Raw genomic sequence first — 23,290 nt, 5'->3', positions numbered from 1 at the left:
AACTCCTCTTTCTGCTTCGTTTTCACTAAAGGTCTTAATGATGTCCCTTAAGAAAGAGAGCAAGAAAAACAACAGCCCGCTGATGAGATGATTTCTCTGGAGGCACACTTCTTGGGGAAAAAATAATTAAATCTTAGATGCATTATGCACTTGCATTTTTAAACCTACTGTATAGGTTTGGCTGGCGACCAAATTAATACCCAAATAAATCATTGCTATGATATTGAAGGTATTCTACCAAGCGTGCTCAGTGGCGTGGTTTACGCAGACCCAGCTGGTGCTTTTTTGTTTTTGGTGCTGCCAGTCAATACTGCAATCCTTTGTTAATTAAAAGAACAAATTTGTGTTTCTTGCAGTTTTTTTAACCCGAATGCTTTTGCCCTCCCTACAGAAGTACCACGCTTTGATCTGCAAGTGCCGTATTTCAGCAGTGCATCTGGAGCCCATTTCTGGTTGAAGCTTTTCAGAGCAAAGTTGTAGGGCTGCAGCTTTTAGAGGAGGGGGATACTTTTCCGAGATGAAAGCTTTAGGCTCAAGAGTGACTTTTACCAAATTAGAAGGTCACGGTTATTAAACATAAAAAGCAGCAGTGGAGATTACTAGTTTATAAATGCTGCTACTCAGAATTACAGAGCTACTGTGGAAAGCTGAGAAAAGCTGGTCTAAGGCACAGTGAAACCAGGAAATCAAAACCCTCACTTTTTTATGTCTATATGAGAGGCTAAACTGTTCTCTTTTATAACCGCTCTGCATATGGGCTTCAGTTGCAGTTCATTTTCTTCCTGCCTTGGGACAAATCAGTGTCCCGTTAAATAACAGAACTCGTCCATTCCTAAAACCTGGTCCTGGGCATGGGGGAAAAAAAGGGGTTGGATGTGCAGAAAAACCCACCCGAATATGCTAGGATCTATAGGGCAGCTTTGTGGTAGTCATGGCTGTCCATGAAGCCGTTCTTTTCACGTTGACTTCTGTGATCTTTCAGTCTTATCCCAAGAGGTCCTGAGCGTGTTCAGTCCCACCATAGCCAGTCCCTTGCTTTCAGGCACTGGTCTCTCCTGGATTTCACAGCCAGCTTGTGCTGAGTGTGTTTTTCCAGGTGCTGCAGTGTTTAGGTTCCTTGGCTTTTTGGCTGTCAGCACCTCCAGTTTTGTGCCAGCCATTGTGCAGTCCTCGGCGTGTGCATGGCTTGTCTCCAGTAGCAAGGATGTGGGGAAATGGCATTCACCTCGACTGCAGCCTGCAAATTCCTATTTCTTTTCCCTTCTTTATTCCCAGAGAACATCCCTCGGGAGACACTGATGCATTTTGCGGTGAGGCTGGGTCTGCTGCGGCTGACATGGTTCCTGCTCCAGCAGCCAGGAGGAAGAGGAGCGCTCAGCATCCACAACAACGAAGGCGCTACACCCGTGAGCCTGGCCTTGGAGAGGGGCTACCAGAAGTTACATCAACTTTTGACAGAGTAAGGATGATTTTAATGGTTACTCGTCTCATTTTCCATTCTCTGCGTCATGCTTCCCTTTACTTTATCCTTGAGGAGTGTCTAAGAGCTATACTCTACCCTTAAAGACGTTTTTTCTATAATTGTGCTTTTACCTTTATTGCTAGAAGCAATGGGGGCGTGTCCTTAGGATTTATGGTAAGTGCAGTAACACTGTTGGGTTCTCCTTTTTTACCGCACAGCGTTCTGTTTCCAGCAGTCCCTTAAAGCCCAACATGAGTCACTATAACATCGCCTAATTAAGACAAACCTTATGCAAACACAAGAGGAAGCGCTTTGCTTCGAACGAGTACAGCTGGCCAAAAGAACGTAGCTGGCAGGCTTTGTGGTGATGGTTGGGGACTGTCACGTTCTTATTTGGTAGATTTGGAGGTTTTTGGTTAATACAAGGCCACAACAATTTATTGAAATAAGGCAGCATCTTGTAGAGAACAAATATCTACCAGGATAGGTAAGAATTTAGGTAAAAATTAATGCAGGTATTTACAACAGAAGCTGAGAAGCAGCCAGGTCTTGCCAACTCGTAGCCAGTGACTTACATGAGCTCTTACTGCAGCATTTTACAAGGAATCCTTCAGAAAATGGAAAGCTGTTTTCAAACAGCAAGTGTTTGGAGTACTAGCTTTAAAAGCTGCAAATAATAAAGACAAAGAGCTGAAATAAGTCTGGGGGGTGGGGATTTGTAAAAGAGGAAAGATTTGGTCTGCATGTCTGTTATTCTGATGCGTAGTTCCCTTAAGCTTTGTTATTAACTTTGTTTTTCTGATTTGAATCTGCAGATGCTTAGGGTTTATGTTGAGGGACCCAATGTCATGTTTAGGAGTCTTCTGTGTTGTCTACATTCTCACGCAACATTTCTTTATGCTACAAACTGTAAATTATTCTTCCCTCTATAGTTGCTGGACAGGATGTTAGAGGCAGAACAAATAAGATCTGCTGCTGGAGTGACTTCATTTAAGTTTCATCTTTAATAATTCAGCCAACCACAAACCAAGTGGGGATGCAGGAGAAGGTGCAGGGTGGGACAGGAGCTATACTCTAACCATTTTTTGCCACCATTGAACCAATAGAGAGGTGATGGTAGTGTTGCTTTATTTCTTTTCCATGTGAGTTCAACAACAGCCACATTGTGAAAATACTCAACACTCTTGCAGGCTATCTTGTAAAACTGGAATATGCCAAGTTTTCCTGTAACTGTGGCGTGGCAAAGTTCTGTTAACACCATTAGTCTCACCTTGGAGAATTTGCATCCTATCAATAAATGTAAATTAGCCAAAACTTGATTATGGAGCTCACAGCAAAGAGCAATCTGCATATCAGTAGAGCTGTTAATTTAAAAAGAAATGGGAAGTAAACAAGAGCTGTTACAACAACTATTACAGTGTAGCTGGTAGGGTATTTCACAACCAGTTCCAATAGTGGGATGGCAGTTCTCTCTTGGTGGAAGAGAAACGAGCACGTGGGTTACATGGCATTGCCCTCTGCCATTCATTCATGCAGCACTGCTGCTGCAGTCCAGGGGATCTCTCTGGTGACCTTTGCAGCTCATCTTCGAACACAAGACACGGTGGCAACCTCAGTACCATTAAGGTGCTGGCCCCTTTCTTTTTAATATATCCTTTCTTTCTTTTTAATATATCCTTAAACTGCTTACATGGATTAAGCAGAATTAAGGTTAGTTTTCCTCTTGGGCCACTTGGGTGGAAATAGGATGCGGAAATATCTGGTGGCCGTGGCTCTGAGAGCTGTGCTGCCTGTATGCAGTGCTGCCAGCAGCATGCCCAGCAGCAAGCCGTGGGTGCTGGAAGTCATAGGGCCCCTTCTTGCTGCAAAGGAAAGGGAAAGGTGCCATGCTGCAAGCTCGGGGCTGCCCGGAGTGGTGGCAATGCTGTGTGATGTGGGGACCACCACGGCCCTTCGCATGTGGGGATGGTGGTTGCAAAATGAAGGTGTCCTGTTTGCACAGCAGACATTTCCTGGTGCTCAGTGCTTTCTGCAGTCGCATAGGATCAGGGCTTGAAAATCCCTGCTGGGAGGAGAACTAGTGAGTTTCAAAATAGAGAAAAGCAGCCAAATTCCACGACAAGAGCATATATCATTTATGTGCTGTCAAAACACAATGGATGCTGTACAACCGCTTTTCTGCACTCTGCTTCTGCACAGGCTGTACAATCCACGCACACAAATTTGGCACACAACTCGTACCACTCAGCAAAATACGGAGCAGCAACGCATGTTAGCGAGAGCCCATACAAAGGAGTCATTATTTTTACAAGTAATTAAACTGCACTTCACAAAATAAATGAATGCAGTGCGTTTTGTGATGCATTATCCTTGGGGGGATTTTATTGTTCACTTGCTTGCTAATTTGCAGGACCCTGCGCTTCACAATGATCCTCCTGGCCAGCATGGGGAAGGGGTGAAGTTTGGCTGTAATTAGGGTCCAGGCACAAAACCTTCTCCGCTGATGCAGTTTTGTCTGGGTTCAGCTGCAGAGCACTCTGATTCAGCCGCAGCGTAAATATTTTTCTCAAAAACTTAATTACGCCGGTGACATTTTGGATTTCTGTTTATCAGCCAGGCTTTCCCTTTTCAGCTAGCTGGTGTGCATTTGAAAAAATGAAAGATGACTTCAAGCGAAATGGTGCAAGCCTGAGAGTCGCCTTTGCTGTGGGCTTCAGCTTGTGAAGTGGCTCCTGCATCCTGTGGCAGGGCCGATGCAGGCTGCTGCTTTCGAGGCTGAAGCGAGGAGCTGCAGAGGAGCCTGCGTGGGCTGCCTGAGCTGGAGAACGAGATGCTGATGTGCTGATAGCAGTGCTCTTCGGTTGTGTGGCATCCCTGAGGGTGCTCATTTTATCTTCTAGATTAAAGCAAAAGTCTCACAATACAAATGGAGTAAGATGGTGCAGAAGGGCAGGACTTTATTTTTAGGGACAAAAAGCATGGAAGGGTTTTCTCTAGGAATATTCTGTGCTTTCTATCAGCTTGGTGTGCAGTTGTTTCTTAAATACACCTGATCTTGCCTGAAAAAAGCCTCGGACAGCAGGCAGGTTGCACAGCTCACTCTGAGCTTCAATGATTTCTGAGTGCGGTAGGAGTGAATTCAGAAGCGGAGGCTCCTTCCTTGAAGCCTGCTACTTCCTTATGTTTAAATTGGGCAATGCTCGCTCCAGGGCGTTGGCAGCCCTCGTCTGCTGTGCTCCTTGGAGAAGAGAGGGCTCGGGAGAGGCAGTGGGGTTGTTAACCAGGGGGAGCACGCTCCGTGTGAGTAACTTGGCCTCTGCAACGGGACAGCTGCATTTTGCACTAGTTGGTGTTTTCAGATCCAGCCCAGCGTAGTAATATAATCTGCCTGCCAGCTCCATGTTCTTCAGTGCTCTGCAAGTCAGGCAAGTAAAATGGCTCCAAGAAAGAGCGAGTGTTCACAGTGTCAGAGGAGTCAGAGCGCCGTTCTGCGAAACACACACTGCTTGGTAATCTGATTTCCTTGCTGCAGAACAAAGTCCTGTCCTGCAACCCAAACCTTGCAGGTTTTTCTTTCTGCGAAGCCAAATGCTTGTCGTTCCTTCCCAGCTGTGAGTGATTTATGCCCTCTGAAAGGGGAGGCAGAGAAAAGTGAAGTCGGTAAGAAAGCATTTTTCCAGTCCCCGCAGAGCGAAGGATTTGGGACTTCAACAGTCTCTGGAGTTTTTTACTCTAACGTTAGTTCTGCTTTTGCTGGTTTCCCTGCACGCTTCTTATTGCCGTGGAGCACTTCTGTGTGGCTCTGTGTGTAAAACCTCCTGGTAACAGCCAGGAGGCCCAGCGTGTGAAGCCATCAGCCACGATCAGCGTGTATTTCCAAAATTAAACTGACCCAGATTTAATTAGCACGTACAAGAAATAGCTCCCTGGTAGCAGGAGTGTTTGGTGACCATTTTGCAATACTGGATTATCACTTGCTATTGTTCTGGTTTTATGTAAGTAATTGATGGAGTCTGTGCTGTAAGCTCCGTGGTGCCTCTCAGATGAGGAAGCTTTTGCAGTAACTTTACTTTGGTAATTGAATACACTTTTCTGGTTTTCTAGGCCAGAGCAAGAGGATTTGTCTGGCATCTCATTTCCCTGCTCACCGATGCAGCACGTCCTTTCAGCATGTGTTTTATGTCAGAAGTGTCCGGTTCGTCTTCAGCAGGTGGTTTAAGTGTGGTCTTAAAATCAGGCATTTCTTACAGCGCGGCCAAATGGGGACAACAGTTAAAGCCGGACACTTTTAATCTAACGTTGCTGCTAGGTTGTTCCATTAACTTCAGTCTGAGCAGGACAAGAGCCGTCTGTGGTGCAGATGCTTTCCAAAATCACAAGTTTCCTGGGGCTGGAAATGTCACCGACTGCTGTGACTTCAGTATCAGGTTGTGGCACTGCACGTAACGGGGTGCTCGGACGCTGTCCCCTCTGCGCCCTTCCCTTATTTATGAGCTGGGAACTGGCTGTAAAAGCTCCCAGTCTCCCCTCAGTCACCTCTTTTCCCGTTATTATTATTATTGAGCGTGAGTGAGACACAGCTGGGGACATGCAGGTGCCCCAAAGGTTGCCACCTCAATAGATAATTTTATTTTTGGCTAACCAGACTCAGCAGCGAAGGAGTTTACTGAAGTAACTCTCCGTTATCTAGTGTTTTTCCTTCCCTTCTCCCACCCCAAACTGAGCAACAAACCCTTTTGATGGCTATTCGGGGTGCAGGGCAGTAGGTTTTAGGGCACGGCTTGCTCTCATTGTGCAGCCTGGTAGGAAAGGAGAGCAGCTGCCTTTGTCTCTGTAAATGCTGGCTCAAGATTAACGTTTAAAGGAGCATTCAGAGTCATTAAAAGGGTAATGAGAGAGGAACTGATGAGAGATCCATGTGTTAAGAGGACGCTGTTTGGCTACAGAAGCATGGGAGTAGGAGCGATCCAACAGGATCCGGTCTTGTGGCTGCGTGTTGCTGAACTTTGAGATGACTTTCTGGGACGTGGTTGTTTCATTGATGTTTCTTCCTGCTTGGAAAGATGCTGGGGTGCCGTGGGTTTCCACCGGCCCCAAGAGTACAGCAGAGGAGCAGATGGGAGTGGGAGCAGTCAGGTCTGAACGTGATGGAGCAGGAAGAGTTTGTGCTTCCCCCTTTCCACCTACTCACCCACTGCACGCTCCAGCTTTTCCTCTTTTCCTAGTGTCTTCCATCATCCCTATTAAAACTTATATTTTCATTCATCGGCTCCCTCCTTGTCTTTGTTTTGTACTTATCCACCTCTAATACAGAAGAGAGAGAGGAGGCTTTGTCCCTGTGGTAGGAACAGCATTTTACTGTCTCTGATACCCTGCTTGGCAATCAGAGGTCCTAGGAGGTGACGTTCATGTAAACAGGCCTGTGAGGAGGAGAAAGAGGACATTTAGAAGAGATTTGAGAAGATTTGGTAAGATATGAGAAGAAATGCCCCCCAAGCAGGGCATCTTTCTTGTTAGGTATGGCTATGAAAATACAACAAATGCAAAAATTCGTTAAACCACAGACAGCTATTGCATCCTATGGAATGTGTGTCATATATATTGATACATAAATACACTTGCTGTCAGTTTGTAGTTTTTATTTTTTAATATATAATTAGCTTCAAGGCCTGAGAAATGCCTGGGTTTAAGAGTGCAGCCCCTTTGTGGTAGGAAATAGGTTCTGTTTGCTGAGATAACTGGCCGTGCTCTCTTAGGATATGTGAGTCTGCACACAGCTGTCGAAGAACAAGCCAGCTTTCCTCCCGTGTGTGATTTCCTATTGTATGGTGTGTTGATCATGGGACTGAGAAGTTAGCATTAAATATTTTGAATCTGGTCGTTAAATATTTAATCTGATATTGAAGGATAGGTTGTGCAATCCTGAATTCAGTGCAGTGTCCAAACCCACTGCAGCTCATGTCTGTGTGGAGTTCTGTAAGAGGTTGGTCATCGCTACTGCAGCTGATGAGCTTTAACTCTTTCTTTCCTCCAACATCAAAAGCGGTCCAATTAGTGAGTGTCTTGTGAAATTGTCTTATTTAAAAAACTTTTTTTTTCTTCTTTTCTGTGGCTCGGTACATTTGGAAGCACCTGAAGTATGAGTACTGTGTTTAAATCCCTTCCCAGTGCATGCATTTGCTTTAACCCAACCTAGCTTGTCCTAGTTGCACCTGTTTTCTCAGCCTCCTGTCTGGTAGGTGCTGATGAGTACAAAATTGGGGAGGACCAAAAAAGTGTTTGTGTGCACTAGTACTTTGTATGTCACTACAGACTGTGAGGCTGTTGATGAAAAACTGATTGTAGCCATACAAAACCCCAACATGCTTGAAATAGCTTTAAGTACCCCAACTTTTAAGTACCCCAACATTTCTGCAATAGCTTTAAGTTTAAGTTCTGTCTTGTCAAATTTCTAAGAAACTGTTTCCATTTACCTTCCAAAAAAAAAAAGGAGTAATAATAATGTTAAAAGGTCATTAAGGGAAGGCAAAGTGAAAATGGATGCATTGGGTCCTCTTAGGAGTAATGGCACTGCCACTAAATATTAATTGCCATTAGTAACGAGCAGTTGCTGCCATTATCCGTAGCTGTTTGTTGCTGGCAGTCTGCAATTTCCTTTGAAGAACACAGAGATCCGTCAGAGTCCCGTACCCAGTTCCGTGATGGGTTTAGGAAATTGGCTTTTTGTGGTACAGGTTTCTGGAGGCTTGGTTGGAGACTCTGGTGCCTGGTAAATCTGGGTGCAGGTTTTCATCGGAGGGACTGTTTGTTGGTTTGACATCTGTAAATTGTCAGTGGAAGGGACGTGTGGTGCAGCAGCCACCCCGGGCAGCTTCCTGCCCCAGTAGGCACCGTTCCTTGCTTATTCCAGACCACAGACACTGCTTCTCCTCTCTTCAGTGTGATAATATAACAGCAAGAAATCAGAATTTGACTAGGAATGTGAGATTAAAATTCAGTTTAGGTTTTATTTACCCTACAGATAAGAGCATCTGAATTCTTGCATTTCCTAGTTTTTGGCTGTAACCATAACACCAGTTGTTATGGTGTTGTTTTTTGGTTTTAAGAGATTTTGTTTTCTCTATCACATGAATGTGGGAGCTGGTGCTTTCAGAGTCGCCCAGCAGCTGTGGCCAGGCTCTCAGTAAGATCCCAGGAGCTGGCAGCGCTGCGGCGTTTGTTTGTTCGGCTCAGAAATGCGGAGGGGATATCCCCAGGAAATAACACCTTGAGTTCCCACACCGCCTTCCTCACCCGGCTGGAGAACTGTGGGATTCTTCACGGGGTTCTGCCTAGTGCACTGAGGCCATTTTGATCCTTTTCTGATTTCTTCCCCACTCCTCCTCTCCCCTGCGGTTAAAACCTGTTATCTGGGTACTGGAAAACCCTTCCCAGCACAGCCAAATTTCAAACCTCTCCCACCGACGGTTGCTTCTGAAACTTTTGAAGGCGGGCAGAGCTTTTTTCCTCCAGTCAGAGCTCAGTTGTGTTTTTTTTTTTGTTCCCCTCTTCTCCCTTATCTTCCCTCTTTATAAAAATATCTTGCCGGTATCTGCAGGAAGCTAGGAGCCGCTCTGTGTCACTGCAGGCTTTCCTCTACCTCTTTCCGCCTCTCCTTGGCCTGGGGCCATCCTATCTGCCCCGCCACGAGACCAGAATAGGTTCAGAGCACACAAATGCTGCACGACTCCTCCTTCGCAGAGGACGGCCCCGCTTGGGCACTCGGTGGAGTTTTGAAAAATAGCATCGCTTGTGGTCTTCCTCTTGTCAGATGTGCAGGGGGTGATGCTGTGGTTGGAGCAGAAGAATTAGCACCCGGGGCAAGCAGCTCATGGCCCGAGAGCATTTTGGAGGTGGTGAGGGTGTGGGTTTGCTCCTCCCTTCGCAGTGTTTGGGGTCAGCATCCTTCCTTGAGCCCCGTTTCCGCAGATGAAGGGCTGGCTGGTAAGTCTTTCCTTTGTCCTTCAAACGCTGTTCTTTCTTGAAGTCAGCGATTTCCCTTCTGGGAAGCCTCTGGGCAACAGAAAGCTGGGTCAGAAGCGGCAGGGAGTAGAGCTGGAGGACTCCTTCCAGGTCTCTTCTGCGTGGCTGTGCCCAAGGTGGAGGCATCCCAGTGACCCTGGGGACCTCGTTGGCCGGTCCTTGCCTTTTTGAACCAAGTGAGATATTCTCTTCTGGAGAAGTCTGGCTCAGAGGCGGTACAAAGGGAACTTTCTGTTCAGGTATCTTTCAGGTCTTTCTATAGGAAGCTGTTGAAAGAGGAGGGTGAGAAGGAATTGCCCCAGGCTGGTTGGATGCTATAATAAGACAGATTTCCCCTGTAGTTTAGGCTTCTGTGCTGAATGGAAGCAGACTTTCAAAATACTCAAATGCAGGAGTTTCTATATATGTTTCTTAGTAATTTTCAGTAAATATTTGCATATTTGTTTTTATCTCCTAGTAGCGCAGCTTGGGTATGCACTTGTATATAATTACAGCTACTACAGAAATTGCTAATCTATGCAAAATGAGCACCTTTCCTGGTGAGGGAGCACCAAGTGTGCAGCCTATAAAGCGTAATTTCTGAACAGATGTGTGTTTTTGTTATCTCAGTACAACCCAGGGCTCGCAGCGAGCCAGGCAGGGGACACACAAATGGTTAAGTTCAACGTACAAGGACAAGTGAGCAGGAGCATGTTCTCATGTGATCTACATGCTCTTGAAAGCAATTGAACAGCAGAAATAGCAGTGAGCCAACGAGTTAACGCTCGGGAGCACTCGTCCTCTCTGCTGCAGTCCGTCAGTGCCACGGATGCATCGGTGTGCAGCGCACGCCTGTGATTCCCCTCCAGGTTTTGAGGCTTTGAAGCCACCGAGGGTCCTGCAGGTCCACAGGCTGCTTTGTGGGCGCCTATTTGAAGATGCTTCTAAGAGCACTTGAAACTGGTGAGAAAGCGGAGAAGGTTGCTGTGTCCTTTAAGCCTGCTGATGTTGGCCTCACAAGTGGGTGAATCTGGTTTTTGTGCTGCCTGCTTCGTTGTGCTCCACGTGGCCCGGCGAGCAGTGATTTCTCATACATGACAGCTGAAAAGGAAAGTACAGACAGAAATGGCTGTGTTTCCTTGATAAAGGAAAGTCATTTATTTAGCCACTCCGCACTTGTAATGGCTCAGTTGACTTCAGTGCCTCGATGACTGGATTTATACAAATCACCACAAAAACCTACTCGTCCTTCTGTGCCTCCATAGCAATAATGATTCTGTTTAAATCAAGAGTAATTCCGCAGAAGTCAATTGAGTTACGTCGTGGCTAAGGGTGGAAGGCATAGATTCACTTTGTCTGGATTTGCTTTGTGTCGTGCTGATTTAACCCAAGATGAGTCACGAGAGGAGGTGGGCTGTTGTACCGGGGCACAGCACATCAGCTGCTCGGCTCTCCTTGTCTCCAGCTTCCCCGCAGTGCTCTGCCTGCTGCTGTTGCCACTCGTGGTATCAATCATTTGATCGTTACTACTTTGCTTTCTAAATTGCATGGCTTCCCGGAGAGGTGGCCTTGTGGCCATACTGTCGGCTCAGGCTAATGCTCAGCAGCTGCAGTCCCAGGGAAGGGATGATGGAGAGGTCTCTGTTGCTCGTGCCCGTGAGCAGGTCAGCGTTAGCCCCACGTCCTTCAGTCCCTGCCCAGTTCTCTCCTGGGAGCTGTCTCTCTCGTTAGGGCGTGTGATGGTTTTGGCTTCCTGAATCAGTTCTGATTCAAAATGAAAGCTACAAACCTGAAGCTTCAGATGAACACCTTGATAAGATGACTGCTCCTACACCCCGTTGAAGTGACACTGCTGTCCCTGTGCAGCTCGGTGAGAGCAGCCACGTGAAGAATTACTGCTCTGAGTTGTAAGCTTGTGCAAAATCAGGGTCTGACGTCTGAGATGACTGGACAGAGATTTCTATTGACTAGAAGTAACTGCTGAGCTAGTTTTTCATTCTGATCTCAAACAACCCCCTTTTTTCCTTTCTTTTCCTTTGGTAAGTGGAACGTTGGTGTTATTGCCGCGGAAGGACGGCGGTCTCACCGCACTGAGGATGTCTCGCGTCAAAGCAGTTCCACAGGGCAAGCAGAATTCGTTTCAGGAGTGACAAAATTGCTGCAATTTGATGGCTGTTGGGTGTTGGTGAAGAGGTGTGCTGGTTTCGGTGTAGAAGTTGTAGTATCTGTGTCATAAAAATCGTTGCTTCCTCGAACTTGTCTCCCCGCAGTCTTTCTTTCTGGTATCTGTTGTTCTCCAGCAGCTACTTTGGTGATCTTCACCTGCAATAAATTCTGTTTTAAAAGCAATTGCAGTGCCCTTTGCTACTCGTGTTCTCCTTGTCTGGGGGAAAAAAAGCAACAGGTCTCTCTACCTGAGATAGACCTTGTGGAGTAGAGCTTGTGGCTGGCGCTGGCTCTAAATCACTTTCATTTTCAGGACGGAGACGTGTGTGTGTGTGTTGTGTCTGTCTGGCTCTGGAGCCATTGATTAGATGACTGTCCAGAGTGAGGAACAGCGTGCATGTCCTGCTGTGCACCATCCCTCCTCGCTCTCAGACTAACCCGCGGTTTTGTTTCAGAGAGGAAGCCAGAGAGCCGGACTCGTGGAGCACCTTGTCCCACACGGTGCACGCCGGGGAGTACTGCGTGAAGCACCACCGGCGGCTTGATGTTTACTTGCTGACAGCTGAAACCAAGGAAGGGACGAAGGCCAGCCTGGAGAGTGACATACGGCAGCTTCAGCTACACATGCAGAGCCACCAGCACCGGGTAAGGAAACACCTGTGGTTATTGAATAGACAGGGAGCTGGCTGGCTGCTGCTGTCACGAGCAGCCTGGCACCTGGTGGGGTGTCCACACGCCAGCACCGACTGGGGGCATGTGTACCAGTGAGTCTAGATGTTTGCTTTGGATGTCTTTAGCAAACATCCAGGCAGACACCTGCCTATTATCTCCTTGGAGCACAGGGAGATCTGATAAAGCCGTGTTAGGAGGAACATCAGACAGGGAAAACCTTCGTGGAGGTGAGGTGCGTTGTCCTTCCAGCTGCTGGCAGCTGTTGGGTGGCGTGTGTGTGCTGGAGGGGGTCAGGGCTTGGGGTCTGGCACCTTGGGTACATCTGTGTTTGGATAAAAATTACAGGGAGAGGGAAAGCTGATGGAGAAAGCAGTAGTTTTCTTGGTGCCTCAGTGTAGGATTTGGAGAAGCCCACCCCAGCCACACAGTGTGCATGCCCATAGCCCTGCCAGCAGTGGTACAAGGCAGGGGCTTGGGAGGTTTCCTCTTGGTGCTTGAACATCAGTGCCAAAGGGATGCGCTCGAGGGGGGAAGATGAAACAGCGGGACACTTCTGTGCAACTTCTCAGAACTGCTCTGCGTGTGTTGCACAGCTGCCATCGCTTTATCACTCATAAACCTGCTGCTGTGGGGGTGTGGGGTTTAAATAACAGTGCTCCCAGGCATTTCTGTTCCTTTAAGCAAGCAAAGAAAGAACTGCAGTCTGCATTGGGCTGGGGGGAAGTTCAGAGGTATCGGCCACCCTTCCCCGAGCCGGAGATGTTAGTTACTCCCCATCTCGACAGAAACTGGTGGCATGAGTGGCAAAGCAGAGCTAACTGTGAAATCGCCTCCCTGCACTTCCCCTTTTCATCAGCTGGCACTGAGGCATGGCCGCACATCGAGCTCGCTCCTTGCTTGCTAGAGCCAATGCCAGATGGGTACATTTCATCTGACAATGAAATCACAAAAGGCTATGTTTAGACTTTTTCTTCCCAGCCCTGTTTCACTCCACATCTAATCTGATTTGGATTTGGAGCGCGGCCCTGTAATGATTGCGTTTAGGTTCATTTGGGGTCGGGTGGAAGCCAGTTGGCTTCTTTTGGAGCCGCTTCTATTTTTCAGGCTATCAGCAGAGTGACTTCACCGCGAGGATGCTGGGGCTGCCGCCGCCCCTCCGGCTTATTCCAGCACAAGTGTCGCCGTTGTCTGCGGCCATCTCTGTCCTGGCCGGGGACCAGCAGCACAGTGTCCGTGCTCAGCTGCAGGGTTGGGTGGCCGAGGAGATGGTTCTGGTTTTGCTGCCCTTGCTGCCTGCCTCCTGTGCTCACCTGCACTGAGCTTCCTCCAAAAACACGAGCTGCGTCGTGGCTGGCAGCTACGCAGCTGCAGGGGAGGTGGGTGGCAGGGTTGTTTGCAGCAGGAGAACCATCGCAAACACCAGAAGTGCGCCCAGTGGTCTGTGATTCAGTGATTTGGTGGCCGTGGTCAGAGTTTGCAAACCTCAGTGTGGAAGGAGCAGTAAGTGCAATATCCTTGACGCAGCAGGGATGGGCTTAGCCACGGTTTGTACATGCAACACCCAGAAGTTCCCTGCAATGCATCAGCTGACGCTGCTCCTTTTGTTACCCGGGGAGAAAAGGGTTGTTTAAGCTGGCATATTTGGTGTGAAATCCTGTTTCTTTGGGAACTTTTAGAGTCTCAAAGAAGATTTGAAGGAACCTATTGGAGTTTGACTGCTAGGGTACTTTTTTTTTGGAGTATTTTTATGAATAAAAGCAAAGAATACCAGAGGTTTGAAATAGATTCATTAGTGCTGAATTTAAGAGGGCCACAAGCACTCATCACCTGCTGTCTGTGTGTCAGCGTGTCCTCCGAAAGCTGCAGTGAAATCCCAGAGCCTGCCTCGAGAGCTGCGCTCTGCAGAAAATCAAGGAAGCTCTGCGGGGTGTGCGTCCAAGGGCTGAGGTTGCTCGTTAATTTAGCGAGTCGCTTTTTGTGGTGTGTGAACTCTGAAATGCAGCAGAGAAGAGGGAAAAAAAAAAGATGATATTGAAACAGAGATGATTCTTTTTAAATAAAGGTATGATTGTATCAGGCTATAAAGCCTGGTGGATTGTGGAGAAGGCGGATATGCTGGAAAAGACACGCAGATGAGACAAACCGAGTGCTTTGCTACTGTTCCACAGTATAGCACATACTAATTTTAATACAGTGTTGTCGTTTTGATTTTTTTATTTCCACGTAGGAAATAAATTTCAGCTATTTAATGATGCATGCATTTTTCATGAGTGGATTCAATGATGAGTTCAGTCCTAGAAGCAGGAGATGAGCGTGTTGGGCAGTGGCAGCCAGCTGCCCTGTCTGCAGCGGTGGTTAGAGCAAAACAGGGAAATGGAGCAACACAGAGCAGACGTGGGGAGTGCCATCGGGCAGGGGTCTGAAGCTCTTCTGCAGCAGTGTCAGCTCAGGCCCCTTGGGACCGGGCTGGTATGCATTTGCATTATGTGGTAGATCGAACTCTGCTGTTGACTGATCTTGTATTTAAGTGCACTGAAGAGCTAAGAGCACAGCTAACTGAGAAGCAATGGCAAAGGGGACAGAGCCAACCTCTTCTCGGTGGTGGCAGATGGTGTAGCAAGGGACAAATCTCAGCTTGGAGGGGTTGGACTGGCTGCTAGGAAAAATTCATTCACAGGAGGATGGTGTGGGATTGAAAGAGGTGGCTCAGAGACACCAGGGTCCTCCATCATTGGAGGTTTTTGGAACTTGCCAGAGCCATGGCGAACCTGAGGTAACACCAGTGGTAGTGCAGGTTGGATGGGAGGTTGGACTAGATGTTCTTCAGAGGCTTCTAAAACATTCCTGTCGTTCTAACAATGTCATTGTTGCTGCCTAACAAAACCAGCAGGTAACACGACCTCGGCACTACATCTGTAGCTCTGTCCCCAGGGCTGTGGAAATCAAGTAGGAGCACAGCGGGAGCAGGAGTCGTATGAAACAGGGGGTTGTGTTCACAGGTCTTGTACATGGTGGATCCAGAAAATAATTATAATTTGTTTGTTTTTTTGTCTTGTTACAGAGTTTAAGGAAGCAGACGGAGCCTGTACCGGGAGATTCTGGGAATAGCTGCGGTGGCGGAGCAGAGCCAGGTGGTCACCCAACCACTTCATCTCAGAGCCTGGAAGAAATGGCAGGAGAAGGAAGGGAGGAAAATCCATCTGATGTCATTCACCTCGACAGTGGGCAGCTCTCCGACCAAGCCCACCAGGAGGACAAGAGCCCCAACGGGAGCTTGGGAGCTGTCAGTGATGGACCAAACGGCCTGCTGAGTCTGGGGGATGCGGAGAGCCCAGCGTGCTCTTGTGAAAGTAAAAATACCGTGACGTTGGGTGAAAAGGAAGAGGAGGGGCCAGGCTCTGCTGAAGGCTCTGGGGCCGCGTCAGATGAGAACGGCTGCACAGCGAGCCCGCATGCAGGCGTAAACGGGGCCGTAAATCTCCCGTCCTGTGGAAATACAGATGAGGAAGCTGGAATGACATCTGCTGGAGTTGTTCTGGATCAAGCTGGCTTGTGCAGTAAGGATAGCACCCATCAGGAAGCGCCGGCTGCCGAGGAGCGTGCAGCTGAGAGTGCTGTCCCTGGGCTCCAAACTGCAGGTGAAGCCCCGGCCTCCCCGGCGGGCACGGATGTGGCCATGGGCCAGACCGAGTGCAGGAACTGTACCGGGGCGGCTGACAGAGCACCGGGCCACCAGCAGGTAGAGGATAGGATGGCTGAGACTGTCAAAAGGAGGACTGTGAATCCAGAAGAGCGACTGGCAGCTGAGGAAGAGCCAGCCAGTGCTGCTCAGCCTTTGCTCGACGGATTTAATGGCTCTGACTGTGCGGGTGAGGAGGATGCAAACGTGGGAGTGGTAGTGGCGTGTGCCAGTACGAACACAGGTATTGGCACTGGAGGTGTCTCCGTTGATCTTTGCAAGAGCGGTGATAATAAAGAGACTGGAGCAGGCTCACGCACTGATCAGGTAACCGTTGGCCTTTTGGAAAGCCAAGGTGATGCCCGTGTGGAGGAGAGGCAGGATGGCACTGCGAGCACCGCGACAACGTTACCAGCAGTGAATGGCACGAAGGCTCCTGCATGTTCACCTGAACCTGGTCTTGTTTTGGAAAGCCAGGGCAGTGCTACGAGTGGGGAGCAAGAAGGACAGGTGGAAGTGGATAGCATGGATGGCAAATCCAGCTCGCCCTCCCTGGAGGACAGCTTGGAAATGGATGGCCCTGAAAATGGTGATGGTGCTGGAGCTAACCAAGGCAGCGCAGAACCTGTGCATGGCCAGGGAAGCAGTGAGGTCGCTGAGAGTGCGGGTGAAGCAAGGGAGGGTGGTGAAGCCCAGAAAGAGGAGTCAGTAGGAACTGATACCAGCAGCAGCGGAGATGGAGGAAGCGTAGACTCTGCAAACGGAGCTCAGGAAGTTGCTAGCTGCTGCCCTTCTGTTGATCAAACCGCTGTTAACGATGCCATGGGCGACAGCTCAAAACTGGATGCTGCTCAAGTGGGAGAGCAGGAGCCTGCATCGCTCCCTCTGGAGGATGCACGTGCATGCCTGGTGGAGCAGGAGCCTCCACAAGATGGAGAGGAGGCAGCAGAAAGCCCTCCGGGGCAGGAGGGGATGAGCAGCGAGGTGAAATCGCTCTCACCCCATCCCAATGCAGAGCACCCGACCGGAGATGCTGCAGCGGCACTTCCCGGGCAGGAGGCAGCCCTGCGCGGTAATGACCCTGGATTATCTCCATGTGCCAAGGGCGCAGACTGTGCAGAGGATAATTTCGTAGGCACACCCTCTGTAATTCATAATGAAGAATCTAAACAAAAGCAGGAAGTGGCAGCAGCGGCGGCGGCAGGCTCGGCAGAGCTGGCCCCGCCGTGCAGCAAGGAGCATGGCGAGGTAACCGGCGTGCTGGGGGAGCATGCGGGGGTCCCGGGCCCTCCCGAGCACGGCCTCCAGCCTCAGGCAGAAGGAGGCACGGCCAAGCCTGAGCAGGAGGCTTCTGACAGCAGCCGGGAGCAGGTTTTGTCAGAGGAACTGCTTGCCACGGTTGTGAAATCCTCCGCCTGCAGCCCAGGGGGGCCCACGGCCGACGTCGATGCGGGTGCTGGGCTGAAGGAGCCGGTCCCCAAGGAGTCGGTGGGTGAGGCTGGGACAGCGGGTGCTGGGGAAGGCACCATGCAAGGAGCTGAGCCGCCAGGTGAGTCGCTGGTGGCAGGGAGCAGCCCTTGTCCGGACACGGGGCCGCCCCAAGAGCGTGGTCCCAGCCCGCAGCGCATCTCCCCGCGCAGCAGCACCCCCGAATTAAAGGATGCTTTGGAAGTGGAAGCTCCAAGCGTGGCTTTCGAGGCTGAAGAAATGTTACCGATAGCAGCCATAACCCCCATCACGGGGTACGAGGAAGAACAGCAGGATTTGGAGAGTGTCCTTCCCAGGGCAGCGCTGCAGCCCATCGCGGAGGAGCCCACGTGCGACAGCGACTCCAGCACAGACACCGTGTGTCCGGGCAGCGAGGGCGATGCTGCTCCCGCTGCCACCGCAACCCAGGGGGAGGTCTCGGCACAGCCCGAGGGCAAGCAAAGCCGAGCCGTGTCGGAGTCAGCCCTCTCGCCCTGCTCCTCTGGCTTAAATGCTGTTGAGTCACCGGAGCATGTGGGAGTAAAGAGTTTGGTTTCGGCAGACGATGGCTCCTCTCCGGATAAAGTTCCTAAAATGGTAAAAAGCTTTGATGCCGTAGTGTTTGCAGCGGGGACCCCTTCTTCTCCTGACCTACCAGCCGCAAGAAAAGCGGGGCTGGAGCCCCAGCCTGCAGTGGATGTGGGAGCTGGCCTGAATGGAGAGGCGGATTTCAGCTCCTCCGCCAAGAAGTCGGACGTCAGCCTGGCACCGCGAGCTGCTGAGCCTGGCACAGGTATGGAAAATCGGGCGGTTTCCTCCTGTGCAGCTTTTCTTTGCCGGGCTGCCCCCAGCATCAGCACAAGAAGGGAAGTGAGTGCATGAGGCCTGCCTTACAGAGGAAGTGTAGGTGTTTGGGGGGTCGCTTTCTTTTTGCTTTCTTGTCTGAGAAGTTACTTACTGAAACTTGCAGCCCAAATGGATGTTTCTTGGCTGGAACGGGAGGCAAGGAAAGGACATCCTCTCCTGTGAAGCCGTGCAGAAGAATTTCTAGCACGTAAATCCCTTCTGGGGAAGGAATGAATGGGAGGGAGATATTTCGACCGCTGTATCTTCAAGTTACATACTTCATTGTGGGCCTCAGGGTTTATTTGCTCAGTGCTAATTTGAGCTATTCCTTCACTTTTCCCCCCCGTATTCTTGCTAGCGTACAGTCAGAGGATACGGCAGCGCTGCCTTACGTTTTCTTTCCTCCTCGGCTGGAACAGCTGCCGGTGTCCTTCTGAACTGTGCAAAGCCACGTCCTAATTGGCGGGGTTAGGTCATTTAGAAGAGAGGGCCAGCCCTACCCCCTCTGCCTTTTCCTGTCTGCAAAGCTTTTGTCGGGCAGAGCAGCCGGGGTGTTTTCCAGTGCGCTTGGGCAGGGCCGGAGCTCGCCGGGAGCTGGTTCCCTGCTCGCTGCGGCCAGCTGGAAGCAGAGGCAGTGCTCCTCTGGGAGCAGGGATGCTGTGGGACAGCCGTGCCTCGCTGAGGACAGCTTAGACCCCATGCCCGTGCACCACGAGCTACCCGAAAACGCCGTCAGGTAACGCTGAGAAAGGGGAAATAGACCTGGATAAATGGGCTAAGCGAGAAGTGAGTTGGTCGCTGGAGTTAAATCAGAGGTGGATTCGCTCCTGAAGCGTGGAGCTAATCTGATCTCTCTGTTCCACCTGTTCCGGCAGCTGTTCAGTGCCAGCAGCTGAACTTTTTCAGTTGCCAGTTTTTTCTTTTTGCTATGAGAAAATTACACAGTGCATCCTATTTCACAGCACTGAACAATCAAAAGAAAGAAAAAAAAAAAAAGATAGGAATAAATTAAAAAAAAAAACCCTGCCATGATATAAATCATGAAGTTCTAAAGGTTTTTCACTGATTTAATGCTGGGAGCTTTTACCTCGGTCTAAATACAGGATAGAGTGATGGCAGAGGATTTGGACTGAAAAGTGATAGCAGAATAACTGGGGGCAGGGGAAAGGTTTGATTTTCGGAGGGGTCACTAGTGGGTAGCTCTGGCAAATACTGTTTTCTTTGATCTCTCTGAGTTTTCTTTGAGTTCTTTGGTTTTCAGAAAGTTTATTTGTCAGGAGATAATCAGTAAATGTTAGTCATTAGTTCATTAGTAAATAAGTAGAATGCTTTAAAGGTGGATTAGAAAGCTGTTTTCAGAAAGAAATTTATTTTTGTGCTCTGGCAGATTGACATTTCAATGGGATGGGAGTGGCTGTAAGGCAATACCTGGGAGTGTTAGCTCTGGGAGCTTCTTGGGTTTTGCCTCATTACAGCTCAGGTCTTTATCTCGGGCTGGATTCCTGGAGGCACGATGAGTTTTTAAAAGGAAATGGAACGAAACAGCTCAGTAAGGTGGTAGCTGAAGTTAGAAAAAATCACAACAGTAAGGCATCGTTGTGTGTTAGGGCATGGAAAGGGAAAAAGAGGAGGTGATCCTGATACAGGTTTAAAATGTGTAAGGATTTAGGATTAAAAGACCTGGGAATCCGAGGGTTTATTGTCCTGTAAAGTAGGATCTAAAGCTGTGAGATGGCAGCGTTTTGGGACATGGGACCTGTTGTTTGTTGCTGTTAGTGTGTACATCTCTGCACGCTGATGGCTGTGCTTCATGCGGCACGTTGTGTGTGCTCCTCCTGCAGCAGCCTTCAAGGCTTTGTGGGAATTCCTCATTGCTGTGTCAGTGTCGGGGAGTTTTCCCCGCAGTCTGGGGTTGTACAGAGGATTTTGTGAGTAGTCGGTGCTCCGAATGAATCAAATCTTTTTTTCAAGAGCCGGCAATAAAGCCTTCTCAAAGGAAGTGCAGGTCACGAGGCTGTTTCTCAGAAACACGTGTGGTCAGAGGCTTTTATTGTCATGCTAATGTATCAGACACGCAATCAGCTGGTGCTGCTGCTGCCATTCCTCCAAATCAGAAGTTGAACTCTTTAAATTTTTATTTTTATATTGTAAAACTGTCCTTAGATATATACCCTTTTTTTTTTTTTTCCTCATTGCATCTTATTAGTTCCAACCTCACCCCAAAGCAGAGACCTCAAAGGGACAATCATCTGATCCAGATAAACATCTTGCGTCTGATCACAAAATTGAAGGAAGGCAATGGATGTATGAGATCCTCCTTTCCTAAGACAGCTCCCCATGCTCTTAGATTTCTACTCAGAGCTGTGTTACAACCAAGCAGTGGGTCCTTCAGTGATGTTATTTGCAAGTCAGGCAGAGATAAGCTCTTCGTTTAACCAGCAGGCAGTTAGGGTTTGAAAGCATGCCACGACAGCTAGGCTGGGCACGGAGAGGTAACAGAAAGTGTCCCAGCAATTCGGCTGTGCTGACAAAACACCTCCAGGTAGGTGCAGCTTCTCAACAGCAAGCGACCCTGGCTGTGTGGTTGGGGCCTGGCATCGCTTACAGACACCATAACCACTGCCCCTGAGTGCTTGTTTTGGGAGAAACTTCCCTGGTGAATCTTCTCATAGATCTCAGCCTTTAAAACAAACACCCCTTGCCAGGTAGGAGCACGTCACCCTATTTGAGTTTTACTACTCACCTCATGGTGACGTGCACAGGCGCTTCCTACAGTTTCCTTCCCCTCGTGGAGGAGCAGGGTGAATCGATAACGAGTGATGCTAATGACGCTGCACTTGTGGTAAGGTGCTCTGTGCCCTAAAGGCCTGTGGTAATATTATAATACCAGTCTCTAGTTTGGGGTTGTGCTTCTGAGTAGCAGTTTACGAAGAAGTGACAGAGTGCAAAAAATGATCTGCTTGTGTTTCACCCCGAGGGCGACGTGGAAGTGAAGCACCCAAGCCTCAGCACACAAACCACGTGTTCCTGCTGTTTAAAACTCTTGATTTTTATCTAGCACAACCATAAAATGAAGGTCTGATCCTGCTAGGATTGAGCTGAAATGCTAATTGCTGACCTTAAAGGGAGCAGTGTTCTTGACACACTGTTCAGGACATGAAAATGCCACGAGCACCGCCCGGGCTGTGCTTTCAAGGCCATTATCAGGGAGGGGATTGTCATTAGGGTTTCTGCTGCTCCGATGGGGAAGCAGAGACTCAGCCTTAGTAACTCGTTCAGATGCATGGAGGAAATCTCAAGCAGAACTGGGAATCTCCTGATGTTCTTCTGATGCCTACAGCAGCGTTTGGCCCATGGCTTGTTCCTCCAGGTCTTACACCACCCTGAGTATCTCTGTGCTGCTTGCTTCTGTCCCAGTGCTCCAGCAGTTTCCTTCTTACACCTTTGGACCAACCTGTCAGCTGTCAGGGCACATTTCTCCCCATCATGGCATTGCTGTGACCCTAAGCAGTTCTCCTTGTGATCCTTATTTCTGCTTTTCCAGTAAATGGGACTTTCAGAAGCTTGTAGCGTCACCTCAGATTTCTGAGAGTCTGCCACTAGCCGCACACAAACACATCTAACCGAGACAAAGTTATGCCGATTTGAGTTAGTAACATGGGGTTATTTTATCAATAGTGCATTGCAGAACCAGATATCCCTAAAGCCCCAAAGTCAACAACAGATTTAATGCTAATGGAAGGCCATTGGCAGCAGTCGCTGAAGCAGTTTTCCAGTTGAGATGGAGGCATCCTCTTGCAAAATCCCCTCCTTGAATGGGAAAATTCGCTGCAAACATGCATCTCCCTTTAGAAGGCGATGACATTCATGGGGTGTTGGGTTTCAGGAGAAATGAGAGTGAGCGGGATTAGAGCAGGGCTTCAGCCCTAACACTCGCCTGCTTTGACCAAGTCTCTGCGCTCCTCCACGCTGGGCTGCGTGACCATGGCGTGGGCATGGCACTGCCACAAGCCCCTGGGGAAAAATAAATGAGTTTGCTCTAACAAACTGCTTTGCAGACAGTAATCCTGTCATTGAAGCATCATTTTCTTTACATTAATTCCTGGTGTTCACGGGTGTTGTGAGAGCCGTTGGCTTAGGGGAAAAAGATTTTTACAGCTTTGATGTTCATGCCAAGGAAAGGTACACAGAAGGGAACCCCTGGGGGGCGGTGACTGATGAAAGTTTTCATGGTTTTGCTGGGCACAGAAAGCAGCAGGGACAGAGCGTTTGTACCAGAGCAGTGGTGAGGAGGGGGAAATTAGCTGGGGCTTTGTGAAGTCCACCAGACGATGCTTGGCCTTTCTAGTCCCGGGACCAAACCAGCATCCCGAAGGCAGAGCTGAATTTTAGAAACTTATCATTTTTTCAACACTGAAAATATCAATGGAGAAGGCAAGGCTCATATTCTGCATTCTCTTCGGGTTATGGTAAGAAGAAAAAGAGCAAAAACTTGGGTTCTTTAGCTGGAGGGATGGGAGCCAAATGAATACATGGGCAAATACACGCAGATGTGCTCAGCCTCACCTAGAGCCTCCCAGGAGCAGCCCAGCCGCACGTTTCTCCCTGGGCTTGCTGCTGTTTCATAGTTTCCTTCAGCCCAGACACGATAGTTGTTAAAACTAATAACAAACAAGCAGCAAAGTCGGGAATGAAACCAGATGTCGGGAGTAAAATGGACTTGTTGAAGGGGTTTGGTTTTCTTTTTTTTTTTCTTTTTTCTTTTCTTTTTCTTTTTTTTTTTTTTTTTGAGACTGGTTTGAATAAACAGAAAAATCTCAGCAGCACTGAGCGAAGTTTGTTTTAAATTGCCTGTGCAAACCTTCTGTTTTCACAGGGAAGTTGGAAATGAAAACTGAAGATGAGGTGGATTTTATGAAAGATCCCAGAGACAGCGCAGCTTGCGAGGAAGCGGTGAGTGTCGTTTGTGCTTTGTTACCTGCTATTTTTAATGTGCT

General features: G+C 48.9%; 1 protein-coding gene across 19 annotated transcripts in view; it reads left to right on the top strand.

The window, feature by feature from the left end:
- The window catches only part of AKAP13 (A-kinase anchoring protein 13), a 217,589-nt gene that overhangs the window by 97,463 nt on the left and 96,836 nt on the right, over positions 1 to 23,290 (top strand). For 14 of the 19 annotated variants that reach the window (XM_072043421.1, XM_072043417.1, XM_072043424.1 and 11 more), the window contains 4 exons: positions 1,276 to 1,459; positions 12,085 to 12,274; positions 15,363 to 18,240; positions 23,170 to 23,246. In XM_072043421.1, the coding sequence (XP_071899522.1) occupies positions 1,276 to 1,459; positions 12,085 to 12,274; positions 15,363 to 18,240; positions 23,170 to 23,246 (3,329 nt within the window). Of the gene's footprint in view, positions 1 to 1,275; positions 1,460 to 12,084; positions 12,275 to 15,362; positions 18,241 to 18,810; positions 19,030 to 23,169; positions 23,247 to 23,290 lie in introns of those variants that run through there. The other 5 variants (XM_072043432.1, XM_072043429.1, XM_072043440.1 and 2 more) reach the window with 3 other exon arrangements.

This window comes from Anas platyrhynchos, chromosome 11 (genome assembly GCF_047663525.1).
Source record: "Anas platyrhynchos isolate ZD024472 breed Pekin duck chromosome 11, IASCAAS_PekinDuck_T2T, whole genome shotgun sequence".
Taxonomy (NCBI): Eukaryota; Metazoa; Chordata; class Aves; order Anseriformes; family Anatidae; genus Anas; species Anas platyrhynchos.
The sequence above is the reverse complement of the archived record's forward strand: the minus strand, read 5'-3'. Positions and strand labels throughout refer to the sequence as shown.